Genomic DNA, 20,752 nt, shown 5'->3' with positions numbered 1-20,752 from the left:
GAGGGGGGGGGGTAATTGCCCTTCGATCTCTTTTGACTCTTTAAAAGCGAACTAGAACTTTATATTTTCTATCAAATGAGCCCTATTTAAAGTTTATACGAGCATCCCTTCTATAAGAAACATTTATGCACCCAGGGCATAACTTACAAAGCCTGTCCCCGTGCCCTGGGGGGTTGTATAGACCTCGGAGTTTTAACATCTGATGTTTAAAACTAATTTTATTTTTAACAGAATGGACGCCTCAAAATTTTTATCGGATGAGTTTGGGGAAGAAAAGGGCGTGGAGTGGGGAGGGGCTAGTTGCCCTCCGATCTGTTTTGACTCTGAGAAGGTGAACTAGAACTTTTAATTTCAAATCAAATGAGCCCTCTCCAAAGTTTATACGAGCATTCCTCTCATAAGAACCAAATACGGCCCCAAGACATAACTTACAACACCGGCCCCTCGAGCCCTGGGGGGCAGTGTCAACACCGAAGTTTTTTTATCTAACCTTTGAACTTAAAAAAAATGGCTTTCTCAAAATTTGTATCGGATGGATTTGCGGAAAAAAGGGCGTGGGTGGGGCTAGTTGCCCTCCGATCTCTTTTGAATCTTAAGATTGAACCAGAATTTTCAATTTCAATTTAAATGAGCCCTCCCTGAAGTTTATACGAGCATCCCTTCCATAGGAACCATATATTCCACCAGGATATAAATTGCAGCGCTTGGCCCCGGGCCCTGGGGGGTTGTGTCGACACCGGAGTTTTTTTCATCTGACCTTTGAACTATTTTAAACAAAATGGTCATATCAAAATTTTTATCGGCTATATTTGGGAGAAAAGAGGTGTGGGGGATAGTTACACTCTGATCTCTTTTGGCTCTTAAAAACTGAACTAGAATTTTCAATTTCCAATAAAATTAGCCCTCTCTGCAGTTTATACGAGCATCCCTTTCATAAAAGCTATATATGCCCGCCGGGCATAACTTTCAACACCTACCCCGGGCCCTGAAGGATTGTGTCGACCCCGGAGTTTTCGTTACATGATCCTTGAACCGTTTTGAAAAAAATGGCTCTATCAAAATTCTTATCGGACTGGTTTGAGGAAAATAGGGCGTGGAGGGGGGGGGGATAGTTGCCCTTTGATCTCTTTTGACTTTAAAAAAGTGAACGAGAACTTTCAATTTCGAATCAAATGAGTCCTCTCCGAATATTATACGAGCATCCCTTCCATAAGAACTTTATATGCCCCCAGAGCATTACTTACAACGCCTGCCCCTGGGCCCTGCGGGGTTGCATCGACACAGGAGTTCTTTTTATCTGATCTTTCAACTATTTTTGACAAAATTGCTATCTTCAATTTTTTATCGGATGGGTTTGGGGAAGAAAGGGTGTGTGTTGGGGGGGGGGGGCTAGTTGCCCTCAGATATCTTTCGACTCCTAAAAATTGAAATAGAACTTTCAATTACCAATCAAATGAGCCCACTCTGAAATTTATACGAGAATCCCTTTCCTAAGAACCATATACGCCCCCAGGACAACACTTACAACGCCTACTCCTCGGGCCCTGGGGGGATAACAAAAACCGAAGTTTTTGTTATCTAATTTTTGAACAATTTAAAAAAAACAGCTATTTGTAGCGGATGGTTTTGGGGAAGCAAGGGCGTGGGGGGGGGGGGGGGGGCTAGCTGCCGTTCAATCTCTTGACTCTTAAAAAGTGAACTTTGAATTTCCAGTCAAATGAGCCCTCTATGAAGTTTATACAAGCATCCCTTTCATGAGAACTATGCATGCGTTCAGGGCATAAGTTTGAACACCTTTGACGGGTTGTATTGACACCGAAGTTTTCATTATCTGACCCTTGAACTATTTAAAAAGAATGTCCATCTCAAAATTTTCATCAGATGGGATTGAAAAAAACGGCGTGGGGGGAGGGGGTTAGTTGCCCTCGGATCTCTTTGACTCTTAAAAAGTGAACTCGAACTTTCAATTTCCAATCAAAAAATCCCTCTCTGAAGTTTATACATGCGTCCCTTTCATAAGAACCTATATGCCCCAGGGCATAGCCTATAACACCTGCCACCGGATCCTGACGTGTTATGTCGACACCTGAGTTTTTATTATCTGACTTTTGAACAATTTGTAACAAAAAGACTATCTCAAAACTTTTAAGGGATGCATTTGAGAAAAAGGGGGCATGGGGGGGCTCGTTGCCCTCCAATCTCTTTTTACTCTCAAGACTGAACTAGAAATTTCAATTCTCAATAAAATGAGCCCTCTCTGAAGTTTTTACGAACATCCCTTCAATAAGAACCATATATTCCCACACCGCATAACTTACAACGCCTGCCCTCGGGCCCTGGGGGGCTCTGTCGACCCGGAGTTTTCGTTATACGATCTCTAAACTATTTTTTTTTTAAATGGGTATCTCAAAGTTATTATCAGATGGGTTTGAGGAAAAAAGGCGTGGAGGGGGGGGGGGCTAGGTGCCCTCTGATATGTTTTGACTCTTAAAAAGTGAACTAGAACTTTCAATTTCCAAACAAATGAGTCCTCTTTGAATTTTATACGAGCATCCCTTCCATATGAACCATATATTCCCCCAGGGAATAATTTGCAACGCCTGCCCTCGGGCCCTGTTGACCGCGGAGTTTTCGTTTGTGGTCTTTGAACTATTTTTTACAAAATAGCTATCTCAAAACTCTTATCGGATGGGTTTGAGGAAAACTGGACGTGGAGGGAGGGGGCTAGGTTCCCTTTGATTTCCCTTTGCCTCTTAAAAAGTGAACTAGAACTTTCAATTTCCAATCAAATGAGCCCTCTTTGAAGTTTATACGAGCATCCCTCCAATAAGAAATATATATGCCCCCAGGGCATAACTTATAACGCTTGCGCCCGGACCCTGGGGGGTTATGTCAACACCGAAGTTTTTGTTATATGATTTTTGAACTATATTTAACAGAATAGCTATCTCAAAATTTTCCTTGGATGCATTTGGATAAAAGGGCATGGGGGGCTGATTACCCTCTGATATCTTTTGACTCTTAAAAAGTGAACTAGAAATTTCAATTTCCAATCAAATGAGCCGTCTCTGAGGTTTATACGAGCATTCCTTCAATAAGAACCTTATATGCCCCCGGGACATAACTTACAGCGCCTGCCACCGAGCTCTTGGGGGTTTCGTCGACACCAGAGTTTTTGTTAAGTAATCATTGAACGATTTTAAACAACATGGCTATCTCAGAATTTTTATCGGAGACGTTAGGGGTAAAAACGGCGTGGGGAGGGGGCGGGCTAGTTGCCTTCCGATCGCTTTCGACTCTTAAAAGGGCACTAGAACTCTCGATTTCCAATCGAATGAGCCCCCTTTGAAGTTTATACGACGACCCCTTCCATATGAAGTGCCTCTGGAAAAAAATAATAATAATCAGAGGCAACGCTATAGCATTAGGAGGGGGAGGGGCTAATTGCCCTTCGATCTCTTTTGACTCTTTAAAAGTGAACTAGAACTTTCCATTTTCTATCAAATGAGCCCTCTTTAAAGTTTATACGAGCATCCCTTCTATTGAAGTTATCAAGTATTTTGCAGCAGGTTGCATCAAGACACTGCTAATTGTAGAGAGAGAAAAGCCAAGACAGATAGTCCATGTAATTGAGAGGCAAATGTTTAAATGGCTGGGGCACGAGTAAATGGCGGGAGTAAGCACGACTCTCTTATTGGACACATACTTGTTTGTTGGTTTTTGGATAGGGCATGCCTGCCTAGAGTTTCAGGCATGTTGACCAAGAATTTAAAATTGACATATGACCGTTGACCGTTAGATTGCCTGTAATGAGAGGCAAACAAGGCACGCCAGCCTATGGTCTTAAGAAGGTTGACCATTATTTATTTATTACTTTTCCCCCAGAGGCACTTCATATGGAAGGGGCGGTCGTAAAAACTTCAAAGGGGGCTCATTCGATTGGAAATCAAGAGTTTTAGTGCCCTTTTTAGGGATCAAAGGTAATTGGAAGGAAACTACCACCCCTCCCACGCTCACCATTTCCCCAAACACGTCCAATCAAAATTTTAAGATAGCCACTTTGTTTGGATTTCCACATAGAAATTATGTTTTTGAGGAGGACACTCCCCCACAGCCCTCAGGGCAAGGGTTGTAAGTTATGCCCTGGGGGCATCTAAGCTTTTTTATAGAAAACTTTGTCGTAGTAACTTCCAAAACGGCTCTTTCGATTAGAAAATTAAATGGCTACTGCCCTTTTTAATAGTCGAAAGTAACTGGAGTGCAACTAGCCCCCCTATCACGCCCACCTCTTCCCCAAACACATCCAATCAAAACTTTGGAGATAGCCATTTTGTCAAACTTGATTGAAAATTTTGGAAATTAGGTCTTTGAGGAGGACCGCCCCCCCCCACAGCTCTCAGGGCACGGGGTGTAAGTTATGCCCGGGGGACATAGATGGTTTTTATAGAAAACGTTGTCACAGAAATTCCAAAAAGGGCTCATTCGATTGGAAATTTAAATGGCTAGTGCCCATTTAAATAGTCGAAAGTGATTGGAAGGCAGCTAACATCCCTTCTGCACCCACCATTTCCCCAAACAGATACAATAAAAATTTTGAGATAGCCATTTTGTTCAACGTAGCTGAAAGTTCTGGAAATTAGATCATTGAGTATGACACTCCCCCCCCCCAAAGGTCTTCAGGGTAAGGGTTATAAGTTATGCCTTGGGAGCATATGCGTTTCTTATGGAAGAAATGCTCCTATAAACTTCAGAGAGTGCACATGATTAGAAATTGAAAGTTCTAGTTCACTTTAAGCATGAAAAGATATTGGTGGGTAACCAGCCCCCCCCCCCCTTCAACGCCTTTTTTCCCCAAATGCATCTGACAAAAATTTTTGAGTTAGCCATTTTGTTAAAAATAGTTCAAAGGTTATATAACAAAACTCCGGTGTCGACACAACCCCCCAGGGCCCGGGACCAAGCGCTGCAATTTATGTCCTGGTGGAATATATGCTTCCTACCCCCCAGGGCTCAGGGGCAGGCAGTTACAATCCTCCAGGGCCCAGGGGCAGGCGTTGTAAGTTATGCCCAGGGGACATATATGGTTCTTATGGAATAGGTGCTGTTGTTAACTTCAAAGAGGGCTTATTTGATTAAAAATTGTAAATAGTGATTTACTTTTTAAGAATCAAAAGAGATCGGAGCGAGCCTAACCCCCCTCCCTCCACGCCCTTTTTTTCTCAAACCCATCTGATGAGAACTTTGAGATAGCCATTTTTAAAAAATAATTCAAAGACTATATTACAAAACTCCGGGGTCGACACAGCCCCCCAGGGCCCAAGGGCAGGCGTTGTAAGTTATGCCCTGGGGGACTATATGATTCTTAGTGAAGGGATGCTCGTAGTAACTTCAGAGAGGGCTCATTTGATTGTAAATTGAAAGTACTAGTTCAGTTTTTGAGAGTCAAAGATTGGACGGCAAATAGCCCCCCCCACGCCCCTTTTTTCCAGAATGCATCCGATAAAAATTTTGAGATGTCCAATACGTTAAAAGCTTGCTATCAAGTTAGATAACAAAAAATCAGCTATCGACACAACCCGGGAGGGCCTAGGGGCAGGCGTTGTCAGTTATGCCCTGGGGCATATACGGTTCTTATGAAAGGAATGCTCGTATAAACTTCAGAGAGGGCTCATTTGATTGAAAATTGAAAGTTCAAGTTCACTTTTTAATAATCGAAAGAGATCCGAGGGCAACTAGCCCCCCATCCCCTCACGCCTTCTTTTTCCAAACCTATCTGATGAAAGTTCTGAGATATACATTTCGTTAAAAAAAAATAGTTTAAAGGTCGGATAAGAAAAACTCCGGTGTCTATACAACCCCCGGGGCCCGGGAGAAGGCGTTCTAAGTTATGTCCAAAGGGCATGTATGGTTCTTATAAAAGAAATTCTCGTATAAACTTCATAGAGGGCTCATTTGAATGGAAATTGAAAGTTCTAGTTCACTTTTTAAGAGTCAACAGATTTAAGGGCAACTTGCCCCCCTCCCATGCCCTTATTCCCCAAACCCAATCGCTAAAAATTTTGAGAGAGCCAGTTTTTTAGAATTGTTCAAAAACTAGATAACAAAAACTCCGGTGTCGACACAACCCCCAGGGCCCAGGGGGTAGGCGTTGTAAGTGTTGCTCTTGGGGGCGTGTATGGTTCTAATGAGAAAGATGCTCGTATAAACTTCAGAGGGCTCATTTGATTGGAAATTGAAAGTTCTAGTTCACTTTTTAAGCGTCAAAAGATATTGGAGGGTAACCATTAACCAACCCCCCACCCTAAGCCCTTTTTTCCCAAATACATCCGATAAAAATTTTGAGAACGCTATTTTGTTAAAAATAGTTCAAAGAGCATATAACAAAAACTCCGGTGTCAACACAACCCCCCAGGGCCCGGGGGCAGGCTTTGTAAGTTATGCCCGAGGGGCATATATGGTTTTTATAGAAGGAATGCTCGTATAAACTTCAAAGAGGGCACATTTGATTGGAAATTGAAAGTTCTAGTTCACTTTTTAAGAGTCAAAAGAGATTGGAGGGCACCTAGCCCCAACCCCTCCATGCCCTTTTTTTCTCAAAACCATCTGATAAGAAGTTTGAGATAGCCATTTAAAAAAAAAATAAGTCAAAGACCATTTAACGAAAACTCCATGGTCGACACAGCCCCCCAGGACCCGAATGCAGGCGTTGTAAGTTATGCCCTGGGGCACATATGGTTCTTATGGAAGGGATACTCGTATAAACTTCATAGAGGGCTCATTTAAAGGGAAATGGAAAGTTGTAATTTACTCGTATAAACTTCAGGGACATTTGATTGGAAATTCAAAGTTCAAGTTCACTTTTTAGTAGTCAAAAGAGATCCGAGGGCAACTAGCCCCCCTCCCCACGCCTTCTTTTTCCTCGCATTCTTTTTCCAGCCCCCCAGGGCCCGAGGGTAGGCGTTGTAAGCTATGCCCTGGGGGCATATATGGTTTTTATGGAAGGGATACTCGTATAAACTTCATAGAGGGCTCATTTGAATGGAAATGGAAAGATGTAATTCACTTTTTAAGAGTAAAAAATGAAAGGAGGGCAGGTACCCTCCCCCGACAATTCATTTATTTTTTTCCCAGGCGCACTTCATATAAAAGGAATCGTCGTATAAACTTCAAAGGGGGCTCATTTCAAAGGGGGCAAACTTTTTTCACTTTGATATTGTTACTTTGATACCAGTTGTAATACTTTAATGAAGATTTGATTTTTTTAAAGTTGGATTTTGAAATAAGGAATTTTTAAAAACTTTAAATTTTTCGCAATCAAACACAAACAAAAATTAATTTAAAAAAAAACTTTCCGAAAAATAAGTTTTTCAAAGAACAATAAAGGCCATTTTAAACTTAAATACCTGTTAAATTCAAACTCAAAATAACCAAAAATTACTATTAAAGAATAAATTAAATCCAAAACGAACAGAAATTAAATAAACATTTATTGGAAAAAACATTAAGCAAGTAATGATATAAATAAATAAATAGATCTTAAAGCGAGTGATGCTCAGATTGAATATGAAAATCAAGCTTAAAAACAAAAAAAAATTTAAAGGGATGCTCGTATAAGCTTCAGAGAGGACTTGATTGGAAATTGAAAGTTCTAGTTCACTTTTTAAGAGAAAAAAGTGATCGGAGGGCAGCTACCCTCCCCGACACTCAGGGGAGGGTATTTTTTCCCAGACGCACTTCATATAGAGGAGGTCATCGTATAAACTTCAAAGGGTGTTCATTTCAGAGGGGGCAAACTTTTTTCATTTTAATATTCTTTCTTTAATACCAGTCTCGATACTTTGATAAAGATCTGATTTTTTTTTAAGTTTGATGTTTAAATGAGGAATTTTTAAAACTGAAAACCTTTTGCCATCAAATACGCACAAAAATTAATAAAAAAAAAACTTCCCGAAAAATAAGTTTTTCAAAGAACAGTAAGGTCATTTTAAACTTAAGCACAGCTGATACAAATACCTGTTAAATTCAATCTCAAAACGACCAAAAATTACTATTAAAGAATAAATGAAACCCAAAAAGAACATAAATTAAATAAACAATCATAGGAAAAAACATACAGCAAGTAATAATGTAAATGAATAAATAGATCTTAAAGCGAGTGATGCTCAGATTGAACATGAAAATCAAGCCTAAAACGGAAAAAAAATTTTAAAGGGATGCTCGTATAAACTTCAGAGAGGGCTCATTTGATTGGAAATTGAAAAATCTAGTTCACTTTTTAAGAGTCAAAAGATATCATAGCCCCGTCCCCCGCCCCACACGACCTTTTTCCCCAAGGCTATCCGATAAAAATTTTAAAACAGCCATTTCATTAAAATTAATTCAAAGATCAGATAATAAAAAATCCTGTATCGACGCAACCCCCCATGGCCAGGAGGCAGGCGTTGTAAGTAATGCTCTGGGGGAATATATCATTTTTGTGGAAGGGAGGCTTGTATAAACTTCGGAGAGGGTTCATTTGACTGGAAATTGAAAGTTCTCGTTCACGTTTTAAGAATTAAAAGAGATTGGAGGGCAAATACCCCCCCCCTCCCGCTCTAAATGCATCAGATAAAGATTTTGATATATAAATTTTGTTAAAAATAGTCCAAAGTTCAGATGACAAAAACTTCAGTGTCGTCACAGCCCCCAAGGGCCTGAGGGTAGGCGTCATAAGTTATGCCCTGGGGTTATATATAGTTGTTGTGGAAGGGATGCTCGTATAAACTTCATAGAGGGCTCATTTGCTTGGAAATTGAAAGTTATAATTCACTTTTTAAGAGTAAAAAGTGATCGGAGGGCAGCTATCCTCCCCCCACACTCCATTTATTTTTTTTCCAGACGCACTTCATAGATAGATAAGACAAGATTTATTGCAAAAAGCCTGTGGACCACAGCAACACATAATACAGTCTACAAACAAAGCTCAGGAACAAAATACAACTTTAGATAATAAAAAACAAGAAAGAGATAGAACAACAAAACGACAAAAAAAGAAAAAGAAAAACACCAAGGTACAACATTTAAACCAACAAACACTAATCATAATAAAACTCAAATCCTAAAAACAGTAATAGGCTATCCCCTCAAACATGATTCCCCATGTTTTATCCCTAAACGAAGAAACTTACACAACTGTTTAATAGCGCCTGCTTTCCTCTCAGCTATCCACTCAATTAACCAGCATTCGCTCCCAAACACTCGTCCAAAATATTCATTCCGCAACTCAGACCGCTCTTCACACTCGGATACAAAATGAAATAAGTTTTCACTCACACATCCACACACTGGGCAAAAATAAGGGCCTGCCGCCAACCTAAACTGTCCCAAAAATTTCCTTTTCTCATCTAAATCCAAACTATCCCCTCTTAACAACAACAATTCTTCAAATCCTCTTTATTCAACTCAAATTTAAAATAAGCCTCCTCCCCACAACCGTCTTTGGCTTGGGAGTAAAACCTCAAACACATAGATTAGTCCTTATGTGTTTGCCACTCTTGGATTTCTTGTTCATTTAGGGTTCGCTGGACTTCCTTCCATACTGACACGGTTTCACCCATAGGGCCATTTCCTTCATTCCACACCTCCGAAAGGCCACAAAGGTCCAGTATTTTCTTGACCTGATTTGACCATTAATCTCGTCTACCGTCTTTCAAGCTCTCCAAATAAGCCGACTAAAGAAGCCGAACACTAGGTAGCCTAACTATTTTCTCCCAGAATTTCAGCATTCTAACCAATGTAACGTTCCTTAAATAAAAAAGCCCCAAATCTCCTTTCAGTACCACTGAACTAAATGAATCCTCCAAGACTCAGGTTCTCATAAAATATCTTAGCTGTACTACTTCTAACTTAGCTGCTTTAGCAAAACCCCAAACCTCAGAGCCCCAATGTACAATAGAAGCTACTTTTGTCCGGAACACTCTTTTCTGGATCCTCATATCTGCTAGCTGATTTAAATTGATTCTCAAAAGGATATTTATTGGCTTATTATACTTTAAATTACAATCTTATACATGCCTAGACATCCCCCTTAATGCACTAAACTTAACACCCAAATAAAGAAATTTTTCCTTAACCTCTAACATCGTTCCTTCCAAATTAAAATGGAACTCAGAATCAACATCTCCTTTACTCCTAAATACTAATACTACTGATTTCTCAGCTTTAGGCTCGAAATCCTTCTTTTCTAAATAATTTTTTATTATATCTAATTGCTTCTGAAGATTATCTCTGCTATCCGCCACTTGAAATATGTCATCCGCGAATAACATGAATGATAGCCTAAACCAATCCACAGATACATAAGGGGCTCCATTATTTTTCATAAAACTATCTAAATCATTAACAAACAAGGAGAAAAGCTTAGGAGATAAAGTATATACTTTTTTCACACCCACATGAGACGTACCCAGCCAAGAAAAATTTCCCACAACCTTCACAACAAATTTCACCCTCCGATGTATATCTGCTATTATTGATACAAAGCAAGACGGCAAGCCTATTTCTAACAGATTTTCAATTAATAACCTCCTATTTACCGAATCAAAGGCACTTTTCCTATCCTGAGATAAAGGTTTGATTCTCTCATAAATTCTATCTGTAATTACCGAAACAGTTTGATGCAATTCAGCTGGTTCTGAAAAATTCAAAATTGAATAGCAATCATTCTGAAATTCCTCAATTTCTACTTCCATTTAACCAAGTCTTCTTTCTCCTTGGCTATCCAAACTGGTTTAGGGATCCTTTCCTCACACGTAGACCTTTCATTTCCCCTTTCAGACCTCCAAATACACGCTCTCAACTTAATACTCACTGGCAGATGGTCAGATTCAACCAGCTCTAGAACCCTGAGGTCAACCGCCCGGGGCCAAAGAGAAAAACTACATAAAATATAATTAATTAAACTCAGGCTAAACCCACTATAACACGTAAAATCACCCACACCAAAATCTCCTCTCAACCTTTCGTTCATAATTAGTACCCCTTCCTTTTTAGAAAAATTTATTAAATTCCTTCCCCATTTATTTATTTTCCGAGACCTATCCCTACTTTTCCTAATTGGGAAAACATACTCACTTTCATTCTCCAAGCAAGCATTCTGACCTGGTTCATTTACAAGGAGTTCACCAACCTGCAACTCGTCCTCTTCACAAGTATATGCATAAGTTCCCAAGAAAAACAAAATTACGGCAAGGGTACATTCTTTTATATAACTAAGTTTCATTTTCAACCAATTCCCATGTATTTTCACGGCTGTAAGAACCATTATTCGGAGGCAAATAAACAACACACACAACAAGGTGAACATTTTTAACTGATAATAATAACCATAATAAATTTTCTAGCCTACGAAATAAATTGAATACACCCTTCCATACAAGCACTGAAACTCCTCTATAATGTCTACCATTTGCCGAAACTTTTCTCCGACACTCAAAAACATCAAAATCTTCACATGACGAAAAGTCGTCTAGAGAATTCCACGTCTCAACAAGGCAAACACCATCTTTCACAACCGGTTAATATACTTGACTCTAATAGATTTTCTAACTTTTCCGTACTATATCCTTGTAAATTCCAAACTACAAAACTTAAGCACGATTCACTACGGCCCTGTATTCCCTATTTTGGCAGTTTTGACTGGTTCCCAGGCACTACTATATCCTCCAACTAGGATGCTCCTGATAAAAAACCGGAGCTTTCACTAGCTGGCGAGGCCCAAATGATTCGTAATCCTGAATCGTCTTCCTTTCTCGAGCATTTTTTTGCGCCTTTATCCTGCTCCAAAGGGCTAATGTTCTTACTATTTCTTTTGCCCTGTCTCACACTCTGCTGAGCTAAATCCACCGCAGGTTCTTGGCTAACGGGGGTTAGTTACTGCCCACCAACAAAAACAGCCCGGTCCCCTTCTTCTAGACTGAATACAGAATCAGCACTTCCAAAACTCTGACTACTAGCAGCAGAATTTACCGATCCGCTTCTCTCACGCGAAATAATCTGATTACTCTGATTTGCACGAGCGTAAGATGTCCCAGGTTCTTTAAAATCATTGTGGGGGCTAGCCACCTCATCACGTTTACATGTTTCTTTCTGAACTTCATTCACTGTCCTATGCGTGACTGATTTTGATCTTTCTTTACTGAGTGAACTTGCATTGCCCATTACTTCATTGCCCCTGTGCATATTACGATTTAAGTCGGAACTCTGATGATCATGGGTTCTCATTTCCTCTACTGCTATAACCTTTCGTTGTTCTCGATAAATTTCTTTCACTTTACCCAATTCACTATCGTATGCAAAAATCTTATCCCCCACGAAAAGTCTCACACCTCTCAGATTTGCATGTAAATGGCCTTCCGTACGCGTGGCTTCCTAAATTGGTATAAAGTTACTGTGCGCCAATAAATCCGAAGAAGTGTAATCTGGGGCTATTGACAAATGAAACCTTTTGAAGAGTGCAGCCGAAGTAAATATGGATTTTTTTAATTCCATAAATGCTAATTTAATTACCACTGGTCTGACTTTCTCATTTGAAGGTATCTTTAATGACGAAAAACATCTTTTATATCCTTCTGCATATACCTGGTTCTAGACTTTACAGTGAGAGAAGCAGGCGATACCCAAACTCTTGTTTCTAGTGATTTTTGTTCGTTTCAAGCTTATCATAGCAAGAAACAATCATAGCAAGAAACATACAACAAGTAATCATATAAATGAATAAATAGATCTTAAACCGAGTAATGCTTAGATTGAATATGAAAATCAAGCTTAAAACGAAAACAAATATTTTGCTTCTGCAGTGAGGCGATACCCAAACTCTTGTTTGTAGTTATTTTTATTCGATTCAAACTTGATTTGCATATTCAATTTAAGTCTCACTCGTTTTAAGATTTATTTATTCATTGACATTAATATCTATTGTATATTTGTTTGCATTGATTGTTTATTTAATTTCTGTTCGTTTTTGGTTTCATTTATTCTTTAATATGAGTTTCTGGTCGTTTTGAGTTTGAATTTTAACAGGTATTTGTATCTGCTGGGCTTAAGTTTAAAATGGCCTTTACTGTTTTTTGTAAAACTTATTTTTCGGAAAGTTCTTTTTAATTAATAAATAATAAAACATTGGAGCCGTATGGCCTTTATTATAGGCAACGTTATAGCGTTGCCTTAGACTATGTTGGTTTTTCTAACAATTTAAACATATTCTCTTTGTTAACCAGATTTTTTGGCTTCTAAACTAGGTAAAAACACTACACAAGGAGAATTCAATACAATTGTTTCATAAAAATGTCATTTAAAATGTGCACAACAATGGAAAGAAACATGATGACCTGATTAACAGAAACATAGTGAATATTATAAAGTAAGAATTTCATTGCTTTACTGTTTACTTTTGTAAACAGTAAAGTGAAGTGCTTTTACGAATGAAATAAGTATTTAATACTTTTTTGAGTTGTGTCAGATTTTTATAGTTTTTCCCACAAAAGCCCCAGCCATACAATGATACCAAAAAATGATATAATAGTTTTTTTTTTAAATAATGGAAAATTCATTGCATTCACACAAGGCTGTATCCAGAATTTTTCTGGGAGGTGGGAGGGGGTATTTTTTTATGGAAGGGAGGGGGTTTAGAAAACAAATTATAAGAGCCGCATCAAAAATTTGTCGATATTCCTTTTTATTATGTTTTTACAAATCAGACGAAACTTTCAGGGATTATTGAAACCCCGTACCGCCCTCCGCCTGAATAGAGGGTAAGAGGCTTCCATATACACATTTCAGGTACATATTTAAACATTAAAGGGCTAGAGTAAAAATTTTGTTTCTTACAAAAAGGAATGTTACATTATAATTGATGAAATGATGAAATTTATTTTGTGGAAAAAGTTTTTTTAATTAATTAATATTTAGAATTGATTTGGGACCTGGCGCTTCACTAGCTCCGGATAAATAGACTGATCAAAATTGGTAAAATCCCTTCGAGAGCCAATATTGCTGAACATTTTCCAAATTATTCAGTAAATTTTCAGTTTTAACTTTTAACAGGGCTGAATCAGTGTCTCCATAATACACTTGAACTTCCCTCTCCCCCTGCCAGTATACCATACACACATTGTGGTACAATGACAGCATGAGTTTCTTGGAGATTTTCGTTATTGAGCTACCACCACTAACATTTTTATTTAAATTAGCAGCAATATTTTTATTTAAAATTTCTTTTTTTTTCTATGTCGGAGGATCATATTGGTGTCTGTGATAGTGAATGATGTGAAGTTGGGGTCGGCAACAATTCGAGCTTATTCTTTTAGACTGGTTACAACGTCACATCGACTTCTGATCCGTACGCTTTCTCAAATTTTCCCAAAGGCTGAATTTAAAATGAGTTTATAGATATTATTTTCAACTTTCGTTTTCACTTGTGGAAGTTTACTGGCAAAATTGTCAATAAACCTTTTCAAATATGGCTTTTGATCAAATTAAACGGCTCTATGTAGCTTTTTGACCCTGAAACCAATGGCTACTATCCATCGCAATTTCATTTGATGAACAATAATATTCTGTTTCGGATCAAGATCAGCAATAAGTTTTTGCTTTGAAGGTGTCCAGTGCATACTCTACCAAAGATATTTTGTGCAAACTCAAACAGTCCTTGGTCACCGGTCTATTTATGTACGGGTAACTGAATCATGTTCTGTAGAAGGCGTGTAAAGAAACCATATACAGTACTTCAGTGATTCAATCGACGGAGCCTTCACTGGAAATACTACCCCCTTTTTATTACTGCGTTCAAACTCCTCTAATTCTGTTTCATATTATAACAGAGTAGCACCAATCTTCAAATGTTCGTGAGCCCGTTCAAAAACATATATTCCTTTGAGAGTTACTTGATACTGACCATTTTAACAATTGAAATCTACTTTAGGTAACTCTGCCCCCCATCCCTTCTCCATCAGCTGCCATTTTGTCCAATTTTGTCTTAGAAGCATTTTTTGCAGGGATCGGTGGGCTGCGATAAGAAATGCATACATGAAAGACTGTAGGCTTTTATCGAATCAGATTCATTGCACACCTTTACATCCCTACAAATCTGAACTATATTTTAAAACTATAGCCCTCTCCTCCACCCCACCATCTCTTAAAATATTTTTTTTTAATTAACATATACTTATATTTAAATTTTCAATAAATACAATAACTGCCCCTCTACCTTTTTCATTATAATTATCTAATTTAGTTACAATACTATTTATTCATTCCATAAATACACCCTTGAAATTTTACAAATCCGGATGAAGGGGTAACATATTATTATGTTGAAAATGGTAAAAAAGACTTCACTGTCATTATCATTTAAATAAAATATTTTCAGTGCTATTGACACTTATAGTGTCCTGTCCCTCCCATCCCCGAATTTGTTGTTCAAGAAGGGCTCTAATCTTGCCCACATATGAATTTGCAATGTTTTTGGGGTCTGTTATAATGTCCCCCACTATTAATGAGTTAAAAGGTTCCCCAAATACGACCGTATAAACATAAATACTGTACAAGACAGATCTTGACAAATAAAATTCAGGTAATATAATGGGTGTTGGAGAGATTTGTATATCCACACTAAGACCATCTCCACCACTTTGTCCACCTTCAACCTCAATAAGAGTTGGTGCGAGGAGTAAAATCACCCAGGTCACTCAGCATATTTTCCAGTGTATCTTGACTGACTTGATCTGCCATAGAAAATTTATTTTTATCTTCAAATGTACTTGGCTGAGCTGGTGTGATGTCCTTTCAATTTAATATCCCTTTATGTACAACCTAAATGACAACCTAAATGAACATAGTGTCAACCGAATATTGACAACCTAAATGAACATAGTGTCTCTTCTGATTTTATCTAAGTAGGATCTTAATGCTCTTTACTTATTTTGGAAAACCCAGGATCATACTTGCTCCCCTCCATCACACCACCACCTCCCCCCCCCCCCCGTAATAAAATATATTTTTCTTAAACAAATGGCAACTTGAATAAATTTTGAACTATGTCTAATGTCCTGTGGATGACATAACATCCCCATATACATAGTTGATGGAACTTTCAACTATTTCGAATAAAATGGATATTTTGAAATGTTTTCGAGGCGAAAGTGGTTGGCTACCCTCCAATTTTTTTCTTAAATAGTGTACTAAAACATTCAATGAACCCCCCCCCCCCTACATAGTTTATATAATAACTCCTTCCATGCAAGAATCCGGGTGGGGGGAAGGAAAAAAACAAAACAATATACATTCAACCTTTAGCGTTCTTTAATCAAACAGCTCTTTTTACTAATGCGCTGTCTAATAAATTCTCCGTTTAACCATTGTTTTAAGGAAGAACTGGAAACCCTCTTTAAATTAAATTACAAAAATTCTATACTAATATGATTTTAGTCATATTCAAACCTTATTAAAAAAAATAGTTTTTTCTTTATCTAAAAAAATATAATTATAAGTAATAGAACTAGAAAATAATCAAGAAAACGGGAAGAAGAGAAAAGATGAAATATAATTTTTACTTATGCTTTGCATTGAAGGTTCATAACAGAGAAGGTTATGGTGCACATTATCGGCTTGTGCAGCCAGCACCGAAGTCATGGTAAGTTCTTGTATACATTGTGCATTCCCATCTTGTGTTGAAGGCCCAATGTACATTATAACAGATGGTCTAATGGGTGGTGTCTCCATTTGGTTGTTATGAGCGGTAGTTGTTAGCTTGTCTTTTGTTTGCCATATGTCCCTTAAATATAAATTATGTTTTAGTTTCCAAATAACTAATCATTAATAATCATAATTTCAACAATTATAATGTCCCCCTCCCCTAAAAAATACCATTTTTTTTTCAACAAGCCTATGCATAGTAGAAAAACAAAACAAAAAAAAACGGTACTTATTTTTGAGAATATGGGACGAAAGTGATACGTAACTTTTTTAACACACACACACACACACATTTTTAACACACACACACACACACTTTTTTAACACACACACACACACACACACACACACACACACACACTTTTTTAACACACACACACACACACATTTTTTACACACACACACACACACACTTTTTTAACACACACACACACACACTTTTTCACACACACACACACACACACTTTTTTACACACACACACACACAACACACACACACACACACACACACACACACACACACTTTTTTATCACACACACACACACACTTTTTTAACACACAAACTCACAGACTTTTTTAACACACACACACACTCACTTTTTTAACACACACACACACACACTTTTTTAACACACACACACACACACTTTTTTAACACACACACACACACACACTTTTAACACACACACACACACACTTTACACACACACACACACACACACACACACACACACACACACACACACACACACACTTTTTTACACACACACACACACACACACACACACACACACACACACACACACACACAATTATAAAACACACACACACACAATTTTTTAACACACACACACACACAATTTTATAACACACACACACACACACTTTTTTAACACACACACACACACACTTTTTTAACACACACACACACACACTTTTTTAACACACACACACACACACTTACACACACACACACACACACACACACACACACACACACACACACACACACACACACACACACTTTTTTAACACACACACACACACACTATTTTAACACACACACACACACACTATATTAAAACACACACACACAAACTATAATAACACACACACTTTTTTAACACACACACTTTTTTAACACACACACACACACACACTACACACACACACACACACTTTTTACACACACACACACACACTTTTTAACACACACACACACACACTTTTTTAACACACACACACACACACTTTTTAACACACACACACACACACTTACACACACACACACACACTTTAACACACACACACACACACTTTTTTAACACACACACACACACACTTTTTACACACACACACACACACACACACACACACACACACTTAACACACACACACACACACTTTTTAACACACACACACACACACTTTTTAACACACACACACACACACTTTTAACACACACACACACACACTTTTTAACACACACACACACACACACACACACACACACACACACTTTTTTAACACACACACACACACACTTTTTTAACACAAACACACACACAATTTTAACACACACACACACACACTTAACACACACACACACACACTTTTTAACACACACACACACACACTTTTAACACACACACACACACACTTTAACACACACACACACACACTTTAACACACACACACACACACTTTTTTAACACACACACACACACACTTTTAACACACACACACACACACTTTTTTAACACACACACACACACACACTTTTACACAAACACACACACACCTTTTATTAACAAACACAAACACACAATTTTTTCACAAAAACACACACACAATTTTTTAACACACACACACACACTCTATATTAACAAACACACAAACACAATATTTTAACACACACACACACACACATATTTAAAACACACACACACACACTTATATAAAAGACAAAAAACGACACTTTTTTAACAACCAAAAACAAAATCAGTAAAATAACACACACACAAACAAAGTAATAACACACACACACACACACTATTATAACACACACACACACACTTTAAATTCAAAAGAACACACACAAATAAATTACAAACACACACAAACACATTTTTAAAACACACACTTTTTTAACACACACAATTTTTTAACACACACACACACACACATTTTTAAAACACACACACACACACTTTTTTAACACACACACACACACACACACTTTTATAACACACACACACACACACTTTTATTTCTGAATAACAATAAATCTTTTTTAAAAATAACCAACTATATGATATATTACAAAAAACACACCAAAAATTTATATCAAAAACACCCCCACACTTTTTTAACACCCACCCACACACACTTTTTTAACACACACACACACACACATTTATAACACACACACACACACACTTTTTTAACACACACACACACACTCAATATAATAACACACACACCCACACTATTTTATTAAACACACACACACACTATTTTATAAAACACACACAAACACACTATATTAAAAAACACACCCAAACACAATGTTAACACACACACACACACACTTTATTAAAACACACACACACACAATATTATAACACACACACACACACAATATTAACACACACACACACACACTTTTTACACACACCCACACACACAAAATATTTTAAAAAAAAATCAAAAACTCTTTTTTAAAAAAAAAAAACTCTATAAATTAATTAAATCTCAATATCACACTTTAAAATAAAAACATCACCCAAAAAAAAAATTAACAAACCACCACACTCATTTTACTAAAAAACACACACACACTTTTTTAACAAACACTCAGACACACAATGTTTTCAAACACACAATCACAATATTTTTTAAAAGACACAAACACTATTTTTATTAAAACAAACACACACTATTTTATTAATCAAACTCAAACAAACAATTTGCTAACACAAACTAACACTCATTGAGTTATATATCACTAACAATCATAGAATAATAAAACAAAAAAAATAATTAATAAAAAAAACACACAAAAAAAATAAAAAAACACACAAAAACACACAAATATAAAACACACAAACCAACACTATTTGAAAACACACACACACACAATATTTAAAAACACACACACACACACATATTAAACACACACACTTTTTTAACACACACACTTTTTTAACACACACACACACACACTTTTTTAACACACACACACACACACATTAATATAACACAACAAAACAAAAATAATTACAACCAAAAAAAAAAATCTTTTTTAACACAAACAAACACACTCTTTTTTAACACACACCACCACACACATTTTTAACACACACACACACACACTGTTTTAACAAACACACACACACACAATAATAAAAAACACACAAACAAACATTTATAACACACACACACACACACTTTTTTATAACACTCACACACACACTTTTTTAACACACACACACACACACTTTTTTACCACACACACACACACACTTTTTTAACACACACACACACACACTTTTTTAACACACACACACACACACTTTTTTAACACACACACACACACACTTTTTTAACACACACACACACACACTTTTTAAACACACACAAACACACACTATATTAAAACACAAAAACACACAATAAAAAAACACAAACACACACACACTTTTTTAACACACACACACACACACTTTTTTAACACACACACACACACACTTTTTTAACACACACACACACACACACACACACACACACACTTTTTTAACACACTCCCCCACCAAATTTTATATCAGACTCACACACCCTCTTTTTAAACAAACCCACACTCACTCTATTTTTACAAACACACACACACACTATAATAACACACACACCCACACAATTTTTTAAAACACACACCCTCAATCTTTTTTAACACAAACACACAAACAATATTAAATAACACACACACACACACTATTTAAACACACACACACACACACTTTT

At 37.3% G+C, this 20,752-nt stretch overlaps 1 protein-coding gene across 1 annotated transcript in view; it reads right to left on the bottom strand.

Moving 5' to 3' along the window:
- The window catches only part of LOC148952892 (uncharacterized), a 185,800-nt gene that overhangs the window by 118,363 nt on the left and 46,685 nt on the right, over positions 1-20,752 (bottom strand). The window contains exon 2 of the mRNA XM_089088150.1: positions 16,590-16,810. Coding sequence (XP_088944276.1) covers positions 16,590-16,758 — 169 coding nt within the window. The 5' untranslated portion in view covers positions 16,759-16,810. The remainder of the gene's footprint in view (positions 1-16,589; positions 16,811-20,752) is intronic.

The sequence above is a fragment of the Artemia sp. Qi Xiang Cuo genome, chromosome 4 (genome assembly GCF_049724085.1).
Source record: "Artemia sp. Qi Xiang Cuo chromosome 4, ASM4972408v1, whole genome shotgun sequence".
In the NCBI taxonomy this organism is placed as follows: Eukaryota; Metazoa; Arthropoda; class Branchiopoda; order Anostraca; family Artemiidae; genus Artemia; species Artemia sp. Qi Xiang Cuo.
Note: the sequence above shows the minus strand (reverse complement) of the source record. Positions and strands in the feature narration are given on the sequence as shown.